Genomic DNA, 15,395 nt, shown 5'->3' with positions numbered 1-15,395 from the left:
TCCACTGGCATAAGCCAACAAAGGTTGACCACTGGAGTGGGACAACAGGGGGGCATTTGCCACCTGGGACATACTGACATCCAAGATTACTTTCCATTCTAATAGCGAGCTTACGTAGGAAGTGTCAGAATCGGGATTTGACCTTGAGTGACCTATGGCTCCCTGAAAGGACTCCCTACCCTTCTCAGCTTCTTCTTCATTTTTTTCTATGACTTTAAATTATCTTTGGAAACTGGTATTTCCTGTGAACCAGTAGAGAGGCAGCCTGTGCATCTCTTAAAACTTCATGAAATTGTTTAGAAGAGTCTTCTGTGTCTTCTCAGGGAAAAGGAATGCCTCACTCTTGACTATTTAGCCCTAACCCCTTTCCAGCTATTGTAGAATGCACAGTCATTTAACAAAAGATGAGGAGCAATTAGAGAAGCACCTGTTGTCCCTGGCTGAGGCTCTTGGCTAATTTCTGATGAACTATGAAGATGTGGGACTCTTCCCTGGGTGCCGCATTCTCTGAGGATGGCAAGACGAATTCCTGACCATACAGCTGTCCTGAGGCCTAATTTCTACCTACTTCAAACTGTTCTTATTTATGTAGCAGATGCTTATCCAGTCTGACCCAGATGATCTAGCTTTCTTCCCTGCTCTCTCTCTCTCTCTCTCTCTCTCTCTCTCTCTCTCTCTCTCTCTCTCTCTCCATATGTGTGCATGATTTTGTGTGCATGTGGAGGCCAGAGATCAACTATGTTGGATGTTTTATTTTTGGGAAACAGTCTCTTACTAAACAGGAATCTCACTGGTTTGCCCAGAACAGCTGGATGGAATGCTGAACTGGAAGGATTCTCTAGGTGTCTTCCTGTCTCTGATTTCCCAACACTGGCATTAGGGATGGATTCTACCACGCTTGCTGTTTTAGTGGGTGCTAAGGATCCAAACCCAGGTCCCCATGCTTTGCAACAAGCACTTTATCTGTGGAAAGATAGCCTTAGCCCTGACTATTTTCTTTCAGAAGATGCTCTGAAAGGTGAGAATATAGCTCAGTTAGGAGAATACTTATCTAGCATGTACAGAATCCTAGGTTTGATCCCTAACATTACATAAAATAGGCTGCTGTGGTCCAAGCCTGTCATCTCAGTGCTTGGGAGATGGAGGATCAGAAGTTCAGATCATCCTCATCTTTGTAGTGAGTCTGAGTTCAGCCTGAACTACATGAGACCTTTTCTTAAAAAATGGAATAGAATGAAATAGGATAGGATAGGATAGAATGGAATGGAATGGAACGGAACAGAACAGAGCATATACTTTGATTAGTCCATACCCTCCCTTACTTGATGACCCCATTCCAGAGAGTTCACAGTTTGCTGGCTTCCAGGAGGGCCCTGATAGGTTCTGCACACCTGAAAAGTGATTCCAGAGGAGCCAAATGCCTTTCCTCAATTTGTGATCTCTGTCCCTGTCATGTGTTGGTACAGAACTGTTGAGTCTTGAGATTCACAGTATCGTTGACCTAGTGTCCTCATCAGATTTGGTCTTCACGTTTGCTCCTGCACAGTGACAATCGCTGAGCTCTGGATGGCGTCAGTGTGTTTTAAACCAGTTGAGTAATTCCAGGTGGTTCAGGCCCCAAGTGCATCAGTTAGGAATGACGGGCTAGAAGGAGGAGCTCCATGGACGCCTTACCCAAGTAAGATCTATCTTCATGTAGTACCAGAAATGAAGCGTCTCACAATGCCTTTTGACAATTCAAGAAGATTCAGACACAGAAAATACTTTGGAGCCTGCCTTGGCAAAGCATGGTCTACAATATTGTCATCATAGCAGAAAACACAGGGAAAATGTCTTCTGACATGGACTGGACCTGGGACACCATAACCATAGCCTGCCTTAGTTTTCAAGGCTTCCAGGGAAGGACTTCTGAAGGTCATGTCTTTAAAATGACCTGATATATACCTCCCTTTGGTTTGGGATGTCTTCAGGAACTCTCTGAATGGTATGCTATCATTGCTTTTTCTCTCTTTGGCCTCATCTGAGCTGTCTGTGTTTCCTCTGGTAGGCAATGATCTGGGACTGGCCATGGGCACACTCTTTTGAGGTTTGATACTCCAGGATACAAGCCCTCATTGGTCCTCAATAGGCTCCGGTTGCCCTCCAGAAACTTGGTCTCTCGGCTCCAATGCAGACTTGAGAGACAAATTATCTCTTTTCCCAGGAAGTGGAATCCACCCCTCTGTCCGTCAATTGACTCCATCAAAGAAAACTCTTTGTACAAACACTGCCATGTGGTAAGAATGCAGCACCAGGCTATTTGATGCTCCTGAAATCCCTCTCAGCAGGGTCCCTCCTTGTTTTGACTAATCATTTCTTTTCTATTACTAACTGTTATGATTATGAGAATTGCCTGTGTATGGCCCAGTATGTCAGAGACCCTAATGAGTGTGTGCAGGCTTGCTGACATAGCCTTGGAACACAGTGGGTTCTCCTGTCCCTAAAGGGGAGGGGCTGAGATGATCGTTAATAGGAGTTTCCTTTCAGCTCACGAGCCTCTAAAGCCCCCAAATGCTACTGTATTCTACCTGTGCCTTGAACAGTTAGGGGCCAGGACTATAGGCAAGTGCATGTGCCAGCCCCCCTCAAACAGCCCCATAAGTTGATCCAAGTGATTTGATTCCTCAGATTTATGCCGAGGATAATAGTCTCTACCTTCCCGGATGTCAGAAAGATCAATTTCACTAAGTTATACAAAATGCCACATATAATGCTTTATATATAGTATTTATTAAGAGAAAATTCTGTGTTCAATACAGAACTCTTTTGAAAGTTGACCAACACCATCTCTTTGCTCTTTTAACCACTCACTGTAGAAATCTACTGTAGGGAACAAAGGATATGAGTTTTCTACCAAATCAGAGCCATGGCAAGGAGTAACCAGTGGATAAAGAGTTCTTTTGGTCACCAAGTGTCCACTTACTGGGAAGAAAGAGGTGCAAGGTAAACGCATCCATGTAGTGGACCCCCCTCGACCTTGACACATCTTTGATCACAAACAAGTCATCTTGTCTCTCTGAACCTTAAGGTTTTTTCATCATAAAAATGGTGATAGTAAAAACTCAGTTGTAGAGTAACATGGTGATAATGTCTGTAGAATATTCAAATATTTAAAATATTTAAAAACAATTTGAGGCCCTTCCTTTGTTTGTCCTTTATCCTGACCCAAGCCACTGTTGTCCCTCATCAGAATGGCTACTGTGGCCTCCTGGCTGGTCTGCCGCTTCTACTTTTATCCCATTAACTTGCTTTCACAACAGCCAGAGTAGTACTTAGAAAGTCCGACTGTGGAACTGGAGAGATGATTCAGGGGGTAAGAGAACCTACTATGCAGGCACAAGAACCTGAGTTCAGATTCCAGAACCCATGTTCAAAAGCCAGAATGGCTGCACATACCTGAGATCCCAACACTTGAGAGGAGAGACACAGCAGAATTACTAATGCCTCCTGGCAACCAGCTTAGTTCCAAGATATCAGTGAAATAACTGGTATCAAACAAAAAAAAAAAGTGGAAAGTATTCCAGCATACACCAGGCTTAACTCCTCTGGCCTCCTTGTGTGTGTGAGACCAGAGTTATGTTTGTGCTGTTGCATTTGAAGTAATCATTACAACCCAATGAATAAAATGGATAGCTGTCATTACAGAAGCTCTGTTAGCTTGGCAGCCCAATACAAACTAGAGTCATCTGGGAAGAGGGAGGCAGTATTGAGAAAATGTCTTCATCAGATTGACCTGTAGGCAAATGTGTGGGGCCCTTTCCTGATTGATGATTGGTGTGAGAGGGTCCAGCCTACTATGGGTGGTGCTGTCTCTGGGCAGGTGGTCCTGGGGTATATAAAAAAGGTAACTGAGATCTTAGTAAAGTGGGAGCATGGGGACCTTGGGGCAAGTTTGAAGGGGGGAGAGAAGAGGCAATGAGGGGAGCAAAGAAAAATGTAGAGCTCAATAAAAATCATTTTTTTAAAAAGGTAACTGAACACGAAGAACAAACTGTGAACTGTGTTCCTCCACAGTCTCTGCTTCAGTTCCTCTCTCCAAGTTCGTGCCCTACTTGAGCTCCTGCCTTGGCTTCTGCTATGCCCTGCTGTATAAGCCAAATAAGCCCTTTTATCTCTGAGTTGCCTTTGCTCATGCTCTGTCCCAGCAATAGAAAGCAGAGCAGGAGAGAAGCTAGTGTAGTTGGTTGGTGACATTCTAGCCCATCACTTACTGAAGTACTGTATAATTCTTTTGAACAGTTAAACAGTATTTTGGTTTTACTTGCAAATGTGCAGGATTTGACTCATCCTAATCTAAAGAATCCAGACTTTCCATTGCTAGTGAGTTAGTCCAGGGCTTCATTTGAAGCTTATTCCTAAGGGCATGCAATTGTCCCTGTGAGGTTGTGCTCACATGACTGTTAGCCTCCTATATGTTATCCCTAGGTTTCAATGTCCTCTCTTCCTTACCCCAGGTCTCCAACCAACATACTGAGGAGAACATCCTCAAAAGACAGCTAGCATTGCAAAAGGATAGACTGTAGTTGTTCTGTGATGGGGATTTTGGTACAATTCCACCTCTGGAAGGTCACCCCAGAACCTCCTCCTTCTCTACACTGGCAGAGCACTATGCTTGGTTCTCATCACCCACAGATTGCAGACATCTTTGGTCTATTTTTTTCTCCCAGTGATCCTGAGATCTTCCAAGTTTGTGTTGCTGACAGGAAGATATCTGGCATAACGACTCTCCTTTCTTTCTGTTTTGTGTCATGTCTTTTCACCATGTACTCAATACATGAATAAGATTCTCAACTTCCCCAAACGGCTTCAACAGTCTGCCTTACCCTTTAGCAAAATCTGATAACCTCTGCTGTCAGTAACCCCTGTTATCATGGTGCCCCATGCAGAGGCATCAAAAGCAAAAGGGCTCAATTCCCTCTCCAAGGTCCTGAAGCCAACCCCCGCAGACTCTCCTGTAAGTCACTGGTGCTTCCTATCCAGCTTCTTCTTGATGGGAGATGAACCTGAGTCATCTTTGTGAGCAGAGCGGGGAGAGAAGGAGAGCTGAACTCAGGTTGGAAAGTGTCATAGCTACCGATGGCAGCTAGAAGGGATGAAGAAAGTGTTTGTTTTGTTTTGTTTTGACTTTGCTCTCAAATAATCAGTTACCAAAGAAGAAAAGGCAAGGGAGTGTGAAGCGTGTTCATGTTGATTTGGTTGCTGTCATGCATCTCTGACAGTTGTGAGCAAATCCTCTGCCAGGTTATGTCACCTTCTAGCCAAGCTTGCTTTCATCTCTGTGTGCTGCATTTAATGCAAGGCATAACAATAAAACGGATTCAATTTTCTACACACTTTGCACCCATAGCAAACCTCGACATCCAATATTTCCCCATATGCCCCTGACTCCTGGATCTTATCTATCTCTGTAGATTCTCAAGGACTTCTCCAACTTCTCTGGGAAGCCTTCCAACACTCAGTTGCAGCTCCCTTAATTAGCTCTGCCACGGTGAGCAGTGAGGAAAGAGCTACTCTGACAGATCCTCATTTTGGAGGACTAATGTTGGGTCTCCACTGAGCACATTACCCAACATGTTCCTGAGCTTTTGGAGAACTAATGTTGGGTCTCCACTGAGCACACCACCCAATGTGGTCCTGAGTACTTACACTTCCATCTTTTCCATCATCCTTACCCTGGCATCATTTTTTTCATTCTCCTTGCTACTGCTTCCAAGCCTTTAACCTATATTTAAGCATGCAGTAATCTTATTCAAACCACAATCTTCAATCTTGACTCTTTTCAGTCATGAGAACATTATGGTTTGGATTTTCTTGATTGAAAATACTCAAGGGTCTTGAGCATTAAGGGTCCTGTTGGCTCATTCCCAAACCCTACCTCAACCCTTTCTTCTTAAGGCAGACAAAAGATAGGACATAACTTTCAGTAGGAACAGAGACAAACATCTTTGCCTGCATGTCAAGGAAGACTAAATACTGCCTTTTATGATACCAGAAAGCACAGGGACAAGTATATGCAGAGGTCACAAGGTAGAAGGTATCAAGATCTAGACTTTTCTGGCTATACAGTCCCATGTTTAAGGGTAGTCCTTCTTGGGTGTACTTTCTGGAGCTAAATAGCCTGGAATATACAGAATTGTGCAGAAACAATTTCCAAAATGTTTCTCCCAAGAGTAGATCCAAGCTTGAGGGAACTAACTTGTCATCTGCAATACTTTTCAAACCATTTCCTTTACTTTTAACTATATAGACTCACAATGCCCGTTGGATTTTGCACCCATGTTCCCCAACATCACTCCATATCTTCCCGTCTTGTACTGTGCTCAGCATAAGGCTGTGCCCATAAAGAGAGTAACTGTAGGAGGAGAGTCGTAACTAGATGAGTGGATAAGGGTCTCTGATAATCCAGTAATGACAATGATGACAGTTAGTCCATGGACCAGCCACTGTGCCACAGACTCGTTTTTATGTAGATGAGAAAAAAATCAAGGCTTACAAGTTCGCTTTCTCATAGCTATCCAAGATGCCTGGTATAAATATTCAGGGGTTCCTGGTTGGCTTAAGAAGACGGTGAGCCCACTCACTGTGTGAACAGTCATGCATTGAACACATGTTCACTTTTCTGCAGAAAAACCTTGGTGCTTTGAAAGATTCGCTTGGGAGGTTTGCACAGAGTAGGAGGGACCCTTTCTGGCCCAATGCAGGGCATACCATGCCAGGTTGCGTGTGGGATCTCTAGGACAGCATCATCTCACTACTGACATCCTTAGGACCCCCCCCCCCACAGAGATATTTAAGGATTCAGATTTGGTTACAACAGTGCAGATTAGCAAGATCTGGCTTCCCTGTTCCTTGTATGGGCCTGGAATTCATTTAGAAGTTCTGAGACCAGGAGATTGACCTTATTAAGATTCCTGATAAAGGCACTAGCTTTCAGAGCTTACCTGTCTTCAACACATTTTGTCTTTGATGACTTAAGTGAACTCTTATTTCCTGCTTGATGGCTACAAATAAACTCACTGGCTCTCTGCCACCCACCTTGTCTTTCCACTCTTAAACAAAGTCACCTGACCAAAATCACATTAAGAAGCAGGGAGATCCAATCTAAAGATTAGAACACTTGGGCTGGCCCCATGGCTCTAGAGAGATCAAGTTTAATACCTTGAGGCCCCCATGACATCCATGTTACATGTGACTGAGCCAGTCCCTTGGGCACATACTTCAAGACATTGGAGACCCATCTTCATTACCCCAGACTCACCATGATCCCTCCTCAGCCCAGAAGAAAAATCACAGCTCAACACTTTTCTCTTTCTTTCAAAGGACTGAATTTCCCTAGTCTTTTAAACAGAATATGTTCATCAGTAGTAACCGTGGCAACAGATCAGACAGGCTTCTGAAAGAGCCTGTCTGTATGTAATTAAGAAAAATGAGGGAACAGCTATGAGAGCGGGGAGCCCAGACAAGGAGACCGTGTTGCTGAGCCTAGCAGGGAAGTTGAGGGGGACTTGTGCTGATTAGGGCAGCAGATTCTCTTCCTATCTTTTGACCTCCCTCTCTGCTCCCCTTTACAACATTTAGGTCTCCTTCCTGGGGATGTTGCTGGAAGCTAACTTCCTGAATGAATAGTCCTGGCAAATTGTTGGGACCCCAATCCAGGAGAAACATGTAAATGGTTAGAAAGTGGTCCTAGTACCTTCCTCTAGTGAGATTTCTGTGTGGGTCTAGACCTGCTCTGGCTGATCTCTTCATCCAGGCATGAGAGCCTGGGCAGCCTGTCTTCAGGAATGTGCCTGTCTCATTAAGATTCTGGAGCTGAGGCACCTGGGACCATCTTCATTTTTACCACCAAGCCCTGAAGCACTAGCTTGCCTGACCCAGAGCAGACCTCATGGGAATAAGTGACAGAGCTCAACATTGTCCCTGGGATCTGAGCCCAGGACTGTTTTATCGCACAGCACTTATTCTTATCTGAAACCATCCCATGTATCCCCAGGTTTACTTCTGTTCTGTCAGATTTCCATCTCCAGAGATAAATACCGGTTCCATCAGAGGGAAAGTCTGCCTGCTTTGTTTCTTACTCCCCTTTGCCTCCTAAGTGGCTGGAAAAGTCCAGAGACTTTTTGTTGTGGTAGTGAAAGAATGGATGAGTAAACGAATAATAAATGGACTCCCAGTCACTCTTACGGCCCGAACTTGAGCCATTTTCACGAGGAGGACCTGGTTCCCAATCTGTGAAGTAAACAAGACATACCTCACCAGTGAGGAGGCTGGGGGAGGATTTATAACAGGCATGCCTCCTTCTCTTAGAACTCTCTGCTCCATTCCAAGGAAAGGCCCTGGGTATCTGGGAAAGCTTACTTAGAAGAAAATGTTAAGATTTATTCACCCCTGGCTCAACAACTATGCCCTTTTTCTGCCCTGCATAGCCCTACGGGGATGACCACTATGAAAAGCACACATGGATCAGAATGGAGCAACCATATTTCATGTGAAATTGTTCCTAAATATATAAGAGGAAAAGTCTCTTCTTGCTGACATCCTTTCTGGGCACTTGGATCAATGGGAAGTAGCATCCACCAAGGTGGGTCTACCAAGCTGCCCTAGATTGCAGATGAAAAGGATGGTTAGAGCCAACTCTTCATTCCCTACTTTATCTCATTAAAGTCTCTGCTAATTATGGCCATTTTAGGGTGTCTTGACTGCTGCTGAGGTCAAAGTCTATTTGAGGTACTTTCATCTGCCCACAGAAAGCTATCTCATCTTGTAACTGGAGGTTTCTCCCCTGCTTTCCAGTTACTGAATAACCACTCCAAGGCTTAATATAAATTACAAACTGTTTGGCCTGTTAGCTCAGGCTTATTATTATTATAAGGAACTGGTCCTGATAAGCCACAATGAGGACCCATGTGTTGGAGGATACGGATGTGATGCCTAGGAGCTGGCTAAGGACTAAACTGGATGTCAGGAACACAGGGACTGGGTTGTGTGGTAGTCTGAGTTGTACCCTCTGAATTTGACAAGTAAAGGAGAAAGGGAACACAGTCATAGGAGAAGGGGGGATGTTGCTTGGGAGATTATTAGCTCTTGCAACATACATTAACCCATTTCTATTATTCTTTATTTTGCCACGAGGCTTGTGGCTTGTTACCTCACATCTTGCTTCTCTAGTGGCTGCTGGCATCCCTCTGACTCTGCCCTTTTCCTCTCAGTATCTCTGTTTGTATTTCCCACCTGGCTCTATTCCACCTGACTGACTATTGGCCAGATCAGCATCTTTATTTAACCAATGGTAATAAAACATATTCACAACATACAGAGAGATAGCCCACATTATTATCTCACTAGAGGGGGTGAGAAGAGCGTGCTTGACCATTTGATACTGGCAAAGGGCAGGCAAAGTGCTGTGTGGTCTTGGCTCATTCCGACGAGCCAGGTACCTCCTCATCAGGAGACCACAGTATGCTGAGAATGACACACAGAGACCTCACTATGCAATGGATACCATGTAAAATGAATCTATGGGAAACCAAGAAGGGACTGCATGACTGACAGATATTGGGGACAGTTGCTCAAGTCTCTAAGGATGAGCTGGAGTTCCTGAAGTAGGTAGAAGGCGAAAGAACTCCAGGGATAACAGAGAACATTGTGTACGGTCATGGGAGGGCCAAGAGTGTTTAGGGAACACAGGAAGTCATGGGAACATTACATTCTACAAGGCTGCACTGTGAGAAGCAAGGGTAAAAGGTCAGAGGAGATGGGCTCCTTATAAGAAGACCCCAGGAAAGTGACTATATCACATGCAAAGCAGAGTGGCCATTCTGGGTAAGTGAAGGTGCATTGCTTTGAGCAGCGGAACATGATGGCCCTGTGTGCATTTTAGATTTTCCACTCTGGTAGGAGAGAATGGATGAGAGGGGCGCAGAAGAAATGCAGGAGACTTGAGACACCCTTTGGAGAGACAAAAGGATTGCTGGGGCCTGGGGCTATTCTGAAGCTGTGGGGAGACAGAGAGAAGGAAATAAGGAACTGGTCCTGATAAGCCACAATGAGGACCCATGTATTGGAGGATGCGGATGTGATGCCTACGACCTGGCTAAGGACGAAACTGGATGTCAGGAACACAGGGACTGGGTTGTGTGATAGTCTGAGTTGTAGCCTCTGAATTTGACAAGTAAAGGAGAAAGGGAACACAGTCATAGGAGGAGGAGGGAAGTTGCTGGGGAGCAGGTGACTGAGCGCAGAGAAAGGAAAGACAGTTACTCTGTTACTCTGGAAAAGCTCAGCTAGTGCAGTGTGGAGCGATGCCAGGGGTATTGTTTGGTTTGCAAAAATGAAGACTTCTGCAAGTTGACATTTGGAACCTGGAGTCAGAGGACAGGATGAAGTTGAACTTCAGACTTCTCTAGAGGGGACAGGCTCTGAAAAGTGTGAGGGCTAGGCCGTTACTCTCTTGATCAAGCCTCAGCCTTTTACCTAAGGCTCTTTTTTGAAAGGTAGCCTCGGAACCCCCAGGATGCTCTGATGCACCATCTTTTTGAGAGATTTACTCCACACATAGCACAGAGCACCCACTCGGAGGATGTGTTTCTTGAGACTGCAACAAGAGGGCCTTAAGGCTGAGGCAAGCCCGTCTGCTATAATAGCGGGGCGAGCAATAGTGGTACTGATCAGTAGGAGCTTGTGGGCTGAGTCCCCCTTAGCTGGAGCAAGCAAAGATGTTCAAGACATGCATGGGCCAAAATGGGCTTTCACCGGCTGCACAGCGCAGCAAGGCCTTCCTGGCTTGGTAAGAGCACATCCCAGACAGGGCTAGCTTCTCCCTGTGCTAGTTCGGTGCTAACTTGAAGTGAACTGATGTGTATCTCTGGAGAGATGGGTGGAGAATTCTTGAACATTAGCGAAGCTTCAGTAAAAAAGGCTTCATGAATTCAGCCCTGTCACAAGTGTGCACGAATGCCATGCTTTAGCTCGGGCCTAATGGGCTTTATATAGTACAGTACTGATTTTCTTTCATGTTTTAATAGAATCTGGTTTAATATTTGCTTTCTGCTCTAGCTGCTCGCTGTTGACTGATTCAACACAGAATCCTTCCCTGGTGCCCTCCGACCTTGTTGTGATTCCCTCATTTTGTGTGTTGGCAATTGATTCCTGTCTCCGGCATGCACCACTTTACACATGTCTTGGTTCAGCTGGTGATGGTCACGTGTGTGGATTCTGAATGCATTACTGCCGGGAACGGCTGCTCTAGCCGACCTGCTGTCCAGAAGGGGGGCTTCCGGGCAGGATTCATTTCCATCCGTTAAACACTGACAATATGCAAGGTTCAGGCTTAGAAATTTGAGGCTATGATCAATCCTGTCTGGTAGGAAGGAGGTTCTCCAGCATAATCTGAAAATGTCTACATGGTGGTCATTAATTCAGCAGTGTTTTGCTTTTCTACAGTGCACATGGCCCAGAGTTATGTAGCAAGGAATTTTCACCATTTGAATCATGAGTAGCCACAAGCATCCCAGCGAGGCTGCTTGGCTCGGGGGGAGGGGGGGGAGCAGGTGCTAAGAGCAGGGCCCTGCTTAGAGACATGAACTTTGGAAATAGTCTAGACATCCATTCTGACTTTGGTTCCTGTAGACCATGTGACCGATGAATAACTAGATTCCTGTGTTAGTTTTAGTCTCTCTAACCATTTGAGATGGTTGCTGCATCTTCCTGGTAGGATTCCTTGGAGGGAGGGGCAGGAAAATAATCCATGCATATAAAGCAGATAGCTGGCTACTCCAAAACGTACATTTTTGCTTTCTTGTGTCATCCAGTCAAAGATGGTGGCTATATGAACCCCCCCCCCCCATTGCTGCCTCTTGTCTACAGTTATCAGTCTGGCTACTCATCCCTGCAGCTGCTCTGACAGCCTTTCCTATAGAGACACAGCCCTGAGCCGTACATATGAATACTAAATTGTATGGAATTTCGTCTTTGATTCTAGGGTCTGTGGGGGTTTGGGGAAGGTCTGCTCATATATTATTGAGCTCTATTCCAAAGAAGAAAAAAGTAATAAATTCAGTAACTGTCTTAGATACATATATAGTAACTCTAAACATTCATGGATGATGGGGCTTGGTCCTAAAAACAAAAATACTTGAACTTGCCAGGTGGGGTGGTGGTGGTGCACATCTTTAATACCAGCACTCAGGAGTCAGAGGAAGGCGAACCTCTGTGAGTTCAAGGCCCGCCTGGGCTACAGAGTGAGTTTCGGGACAGTGAGGGCTGTTACACAGAGAAACCCCGTATCAAAAAAAAACAAAAAAAAACAAAAAAAACAAAAAAACAAGCAAGCAAACAAATAAATAAAAAGACTTGAACTCCTATCTCTAAACGCTTCTCTCCTTTGGCACACCTGATCAAAAGAAAGCAAGTCAGAGTAGGAATAATGGAAAAGAGAATGGGGAACAGATTGTCGTCTTTGTCTATCTCATTTACCTCCATGATGGTTTTGAGCATGAAGCCTGGAGGCTGAGGAATAGAGAGTATATGATGAGACTGAGGTTGGGCCAGCACCCAAGGCAGTCTCAAGAGTTGCTGAGCAAGGAGTTGTCTTCTCAGCCTCAGTGGACCTTTCTTTGTCTCCCTGCAGGTGTTCCCTCAGGTCCCCGAAATGTCATCTCCATCGTCAATGAGACATCTATCATCCTGGAGTGGCACCCTCCAAGAGAGACCGGAGGGCGGGACGATGTGACCTACAACATCATCTGCAAGAAGTGCCGAGCGGACCGCCGGAGCTGCTCCCGCTGTGATGACAATGTGGAGTTTGTACCCAGGCAGCTGGGCCTGACTGAGTGTCGTGTCTCCATCAGTAGCCTCTGGGCCCACACCCCCTACACCTTTGATATCCAGGCCATCAATGGAGTCTCTAGCAAGAGTCCCTTTCCCCCACAACACGTCTCCGTCAACATCACCACAAACCAGGCTGGTGAGTCTGGAGGGTTTTGTGTGTCTGTCTGTCTGTGTGGCTGCCTTTTCATCCATCTCTATGTACGGTCATAGCCAAAGCCACACCCATCCCACAAACCTGCCTTCAGGCCTCCTTATAGGAGTAAAGAAGTCAGATGACAGATGCTTGTGACTGTGGAGGAAACTGATGTCATCTTTCAACCTCAAAAGTGAGCTGGAAACTAGGGGATTTTCTTGTGCCCAGCATCAAAGCAAATATGTGTGTCTACCTGGAAAGGGTCTGGTACTCTGCATCCAGTCAGGCCTTAGTAAGGGCTACTGGGCAAATGGATGGAGAGATGATGGTTAGATGGTGTATGGATACATGGATGGCAAGAGAATGAAAGGATGAGTGAATGGATGGGTGGTCGATGTCCAGATAGAAAGATGGGTGGCTGGGTAGATAGAGGAATGAGTGGTGGGGGCATGACACATCTTTGAAAGAGATCTGGAACATCCATGGTGCTTTCATAGAAACGCCAATGAAGTGAACTTCATTTTCCATTACACTCTTGTTTCTCCAGAGTGCGTCCTTCCCCGGGTGCATGCTAGAGTGCTGCAAAGTCCTCGGAGAGACAATAATAGACACCTAGGACCCGGAGTAGCTCTGCAGCGTGCGTAGATCAGAACACATCTTTCTGTCTCTGTTTATTTCTTACTCTCCCCATCCTTCCCCATTACTGCTTTCTACCCCTTGTAGAGCCATCCATTTCCGTTTATGTCTGTTTAGCCAGTCCATTCATGCACTAGCTCGTGTATTTACTCATTCATTATGAAGAGAGAGTTATTTAGCACCCACTTTATACCATGCTGTGGATGCGGATGCCGTGAGAGATACAGTGATACTGAGACACAGTTGTTCATCCCATGGAGCTCATTAATGGGATAATTTACAAGGCGCTGACCTAAAGCGCAGAGTTGTAAGGTGTTGTGTTCTAAGAATAGCGTGCTATACACTGGCAGTAAAAAGAGAAAGAAATGCTTGTCCCCTGTATGGGGGAACAAGACTCAGAGGGCAAGTGAATATCACATCTATAGGTGACAGGGGTCATCAACAGTGAACGGTGATCTTATCTGTAATTATATAGTTTTAATAAAATGTTCTATAAGGATAACTCGTTAACAGAATAGCAGAAACTAAATATCTTTCTTTGCTTTCTTTCTTGTTCCGTATCCCCTTTCTTGACTTCTTTTTTTTTTTTTTTTACTCCATCCTGTCCTACTCTTATACATCCCATCCTCAAACTTGTTCCACCCTTTTAATATCAGGCATTTTTGATGGCAGGTGATTCTTGGGTTAATGCTGTCAGAACTGAGAAGAAAAGAAAGTGTTATGGGGAAACATGGCTATCCAGATGGCTGTGCTGGTGTGTGTGTGTGTGTGTGTGTGTGTGTGTGTGTGCGCGCGCACACACGTGCGCGCGCATGTGGGGCTTGTGTGTGTTCATGTGGTGTGTTTGTATGTATGTGTATGATCATGTGTTTGTATGCAGAAGTGTACAGTGAGAAAATAAGAATGGGAGTGTAGAAACTTCCAGCTGGTGACCGTAGCCCGGGGCCATGGAGACAAAGGTTGGGCCAGTCTGTCTTTCCCAGAAAATGGAACGGCATTTTCTGCATTATTGCTGAGCATGTAACATGGGCAGGCTTTGTTAGCCAGTATTTCCCTTGGAGAGTTAAGGCAGGAAACGGACTGAAATATTTTTGTGTCCCAGCTTCTGGGAATATCGGTCCTTCCAGGCTGTCATGTTACTCCGGGCTTGGCTGTCTTCTCTCTCTCTGAGCATGTGCGAATAAACCTGCCACTTATATCAGCATGCTTTTATTTCTTCCCCTCCCTTCCCTTCCCCTGCTATTCCCGAAGCTGCCCATCTGCTTGTCTTGCCATCTGCACCTTCCCGGGCTTCAGTGGAGCAGAGGGACTGGGGCTCCTAAAAGGGGCCCTGCGTTACCAACATTCAAAATATTTATTTTTATCCCCACTCGTTTACGCCTGTGCAAACACATTACTCCTGCTCTTTATTCTCTAACAGATCTTTTATTCCTAACCTTCCCCTATTTTTTTTACTTCATTATAACCTTCCAATATAGAATTCTCCTTTGATAATTCTGGAACTTGGAAAGTTTATAATCGGCAAGAGAATGACGCAATAGCTTCTCGGTAGCATGTGTTTCATCTAAAGCAGTATCAGATTGGCTAGTGGCTCCTAGTCTGTGTGCTGTGTAACATTAAGGAATAGTGTCTATTTGATGACTTTGTACATGAGTGCAAGTCGTCTTCAGCCAGTGGCATTGTTTTTTTTTTTTTAAGGTAGGAATGACCAAAATGAATACTCGACCCCATGCCTTTGCAAGAACAGTTTAGAAATGTG

At 45.1% G+C, this 15,395-nt stretch overlaps 1 protein-coding gene across 1 annotated transcript in view; it reads left to right on the top strand.

Annotated features, from left to right (window-relative positions):
* Window positions 1-15,395, top strand: part of Ephb1 (EPH receptor B1) — a 431,506-nt gene that overhangs the window by 295,208 nt on the left and 120,903 nt on the right. Inside the window, exon 5 of the mRNA XM_050139404.1 lies at window positions 12,668-13,003. Within this exon, the coding sequence (XP_049995361.1) occupies window positions 12,668-13,003 (336 nt within the window). The remainder of the gene's footprint in view (window positions 1-12,667; window positions 13,004-15,395) is intronic.

The sequence above is a fragment of the Alexandromys fortis genome, unplaced genomic scaffold, assembly GCF_014885135.2.
Source record: "Alexandromys fortis isolate MF-2015 unplaced genomic scaffold, M_Fortis_MF-2015_v1.1 scaffold_36, whole genome shotgun sequence".
NCBI lineage: Eukaryota > Metazoa > Chordata > Mammalia > Rodentia > Cricetidae > Alexandromys > Alexandromys fortis.
The sequence above is the reverse complement of the archived record's forward strand: the minus strand, read 5'-3'. Positions and strand labels throughout refer to the sequence as shown.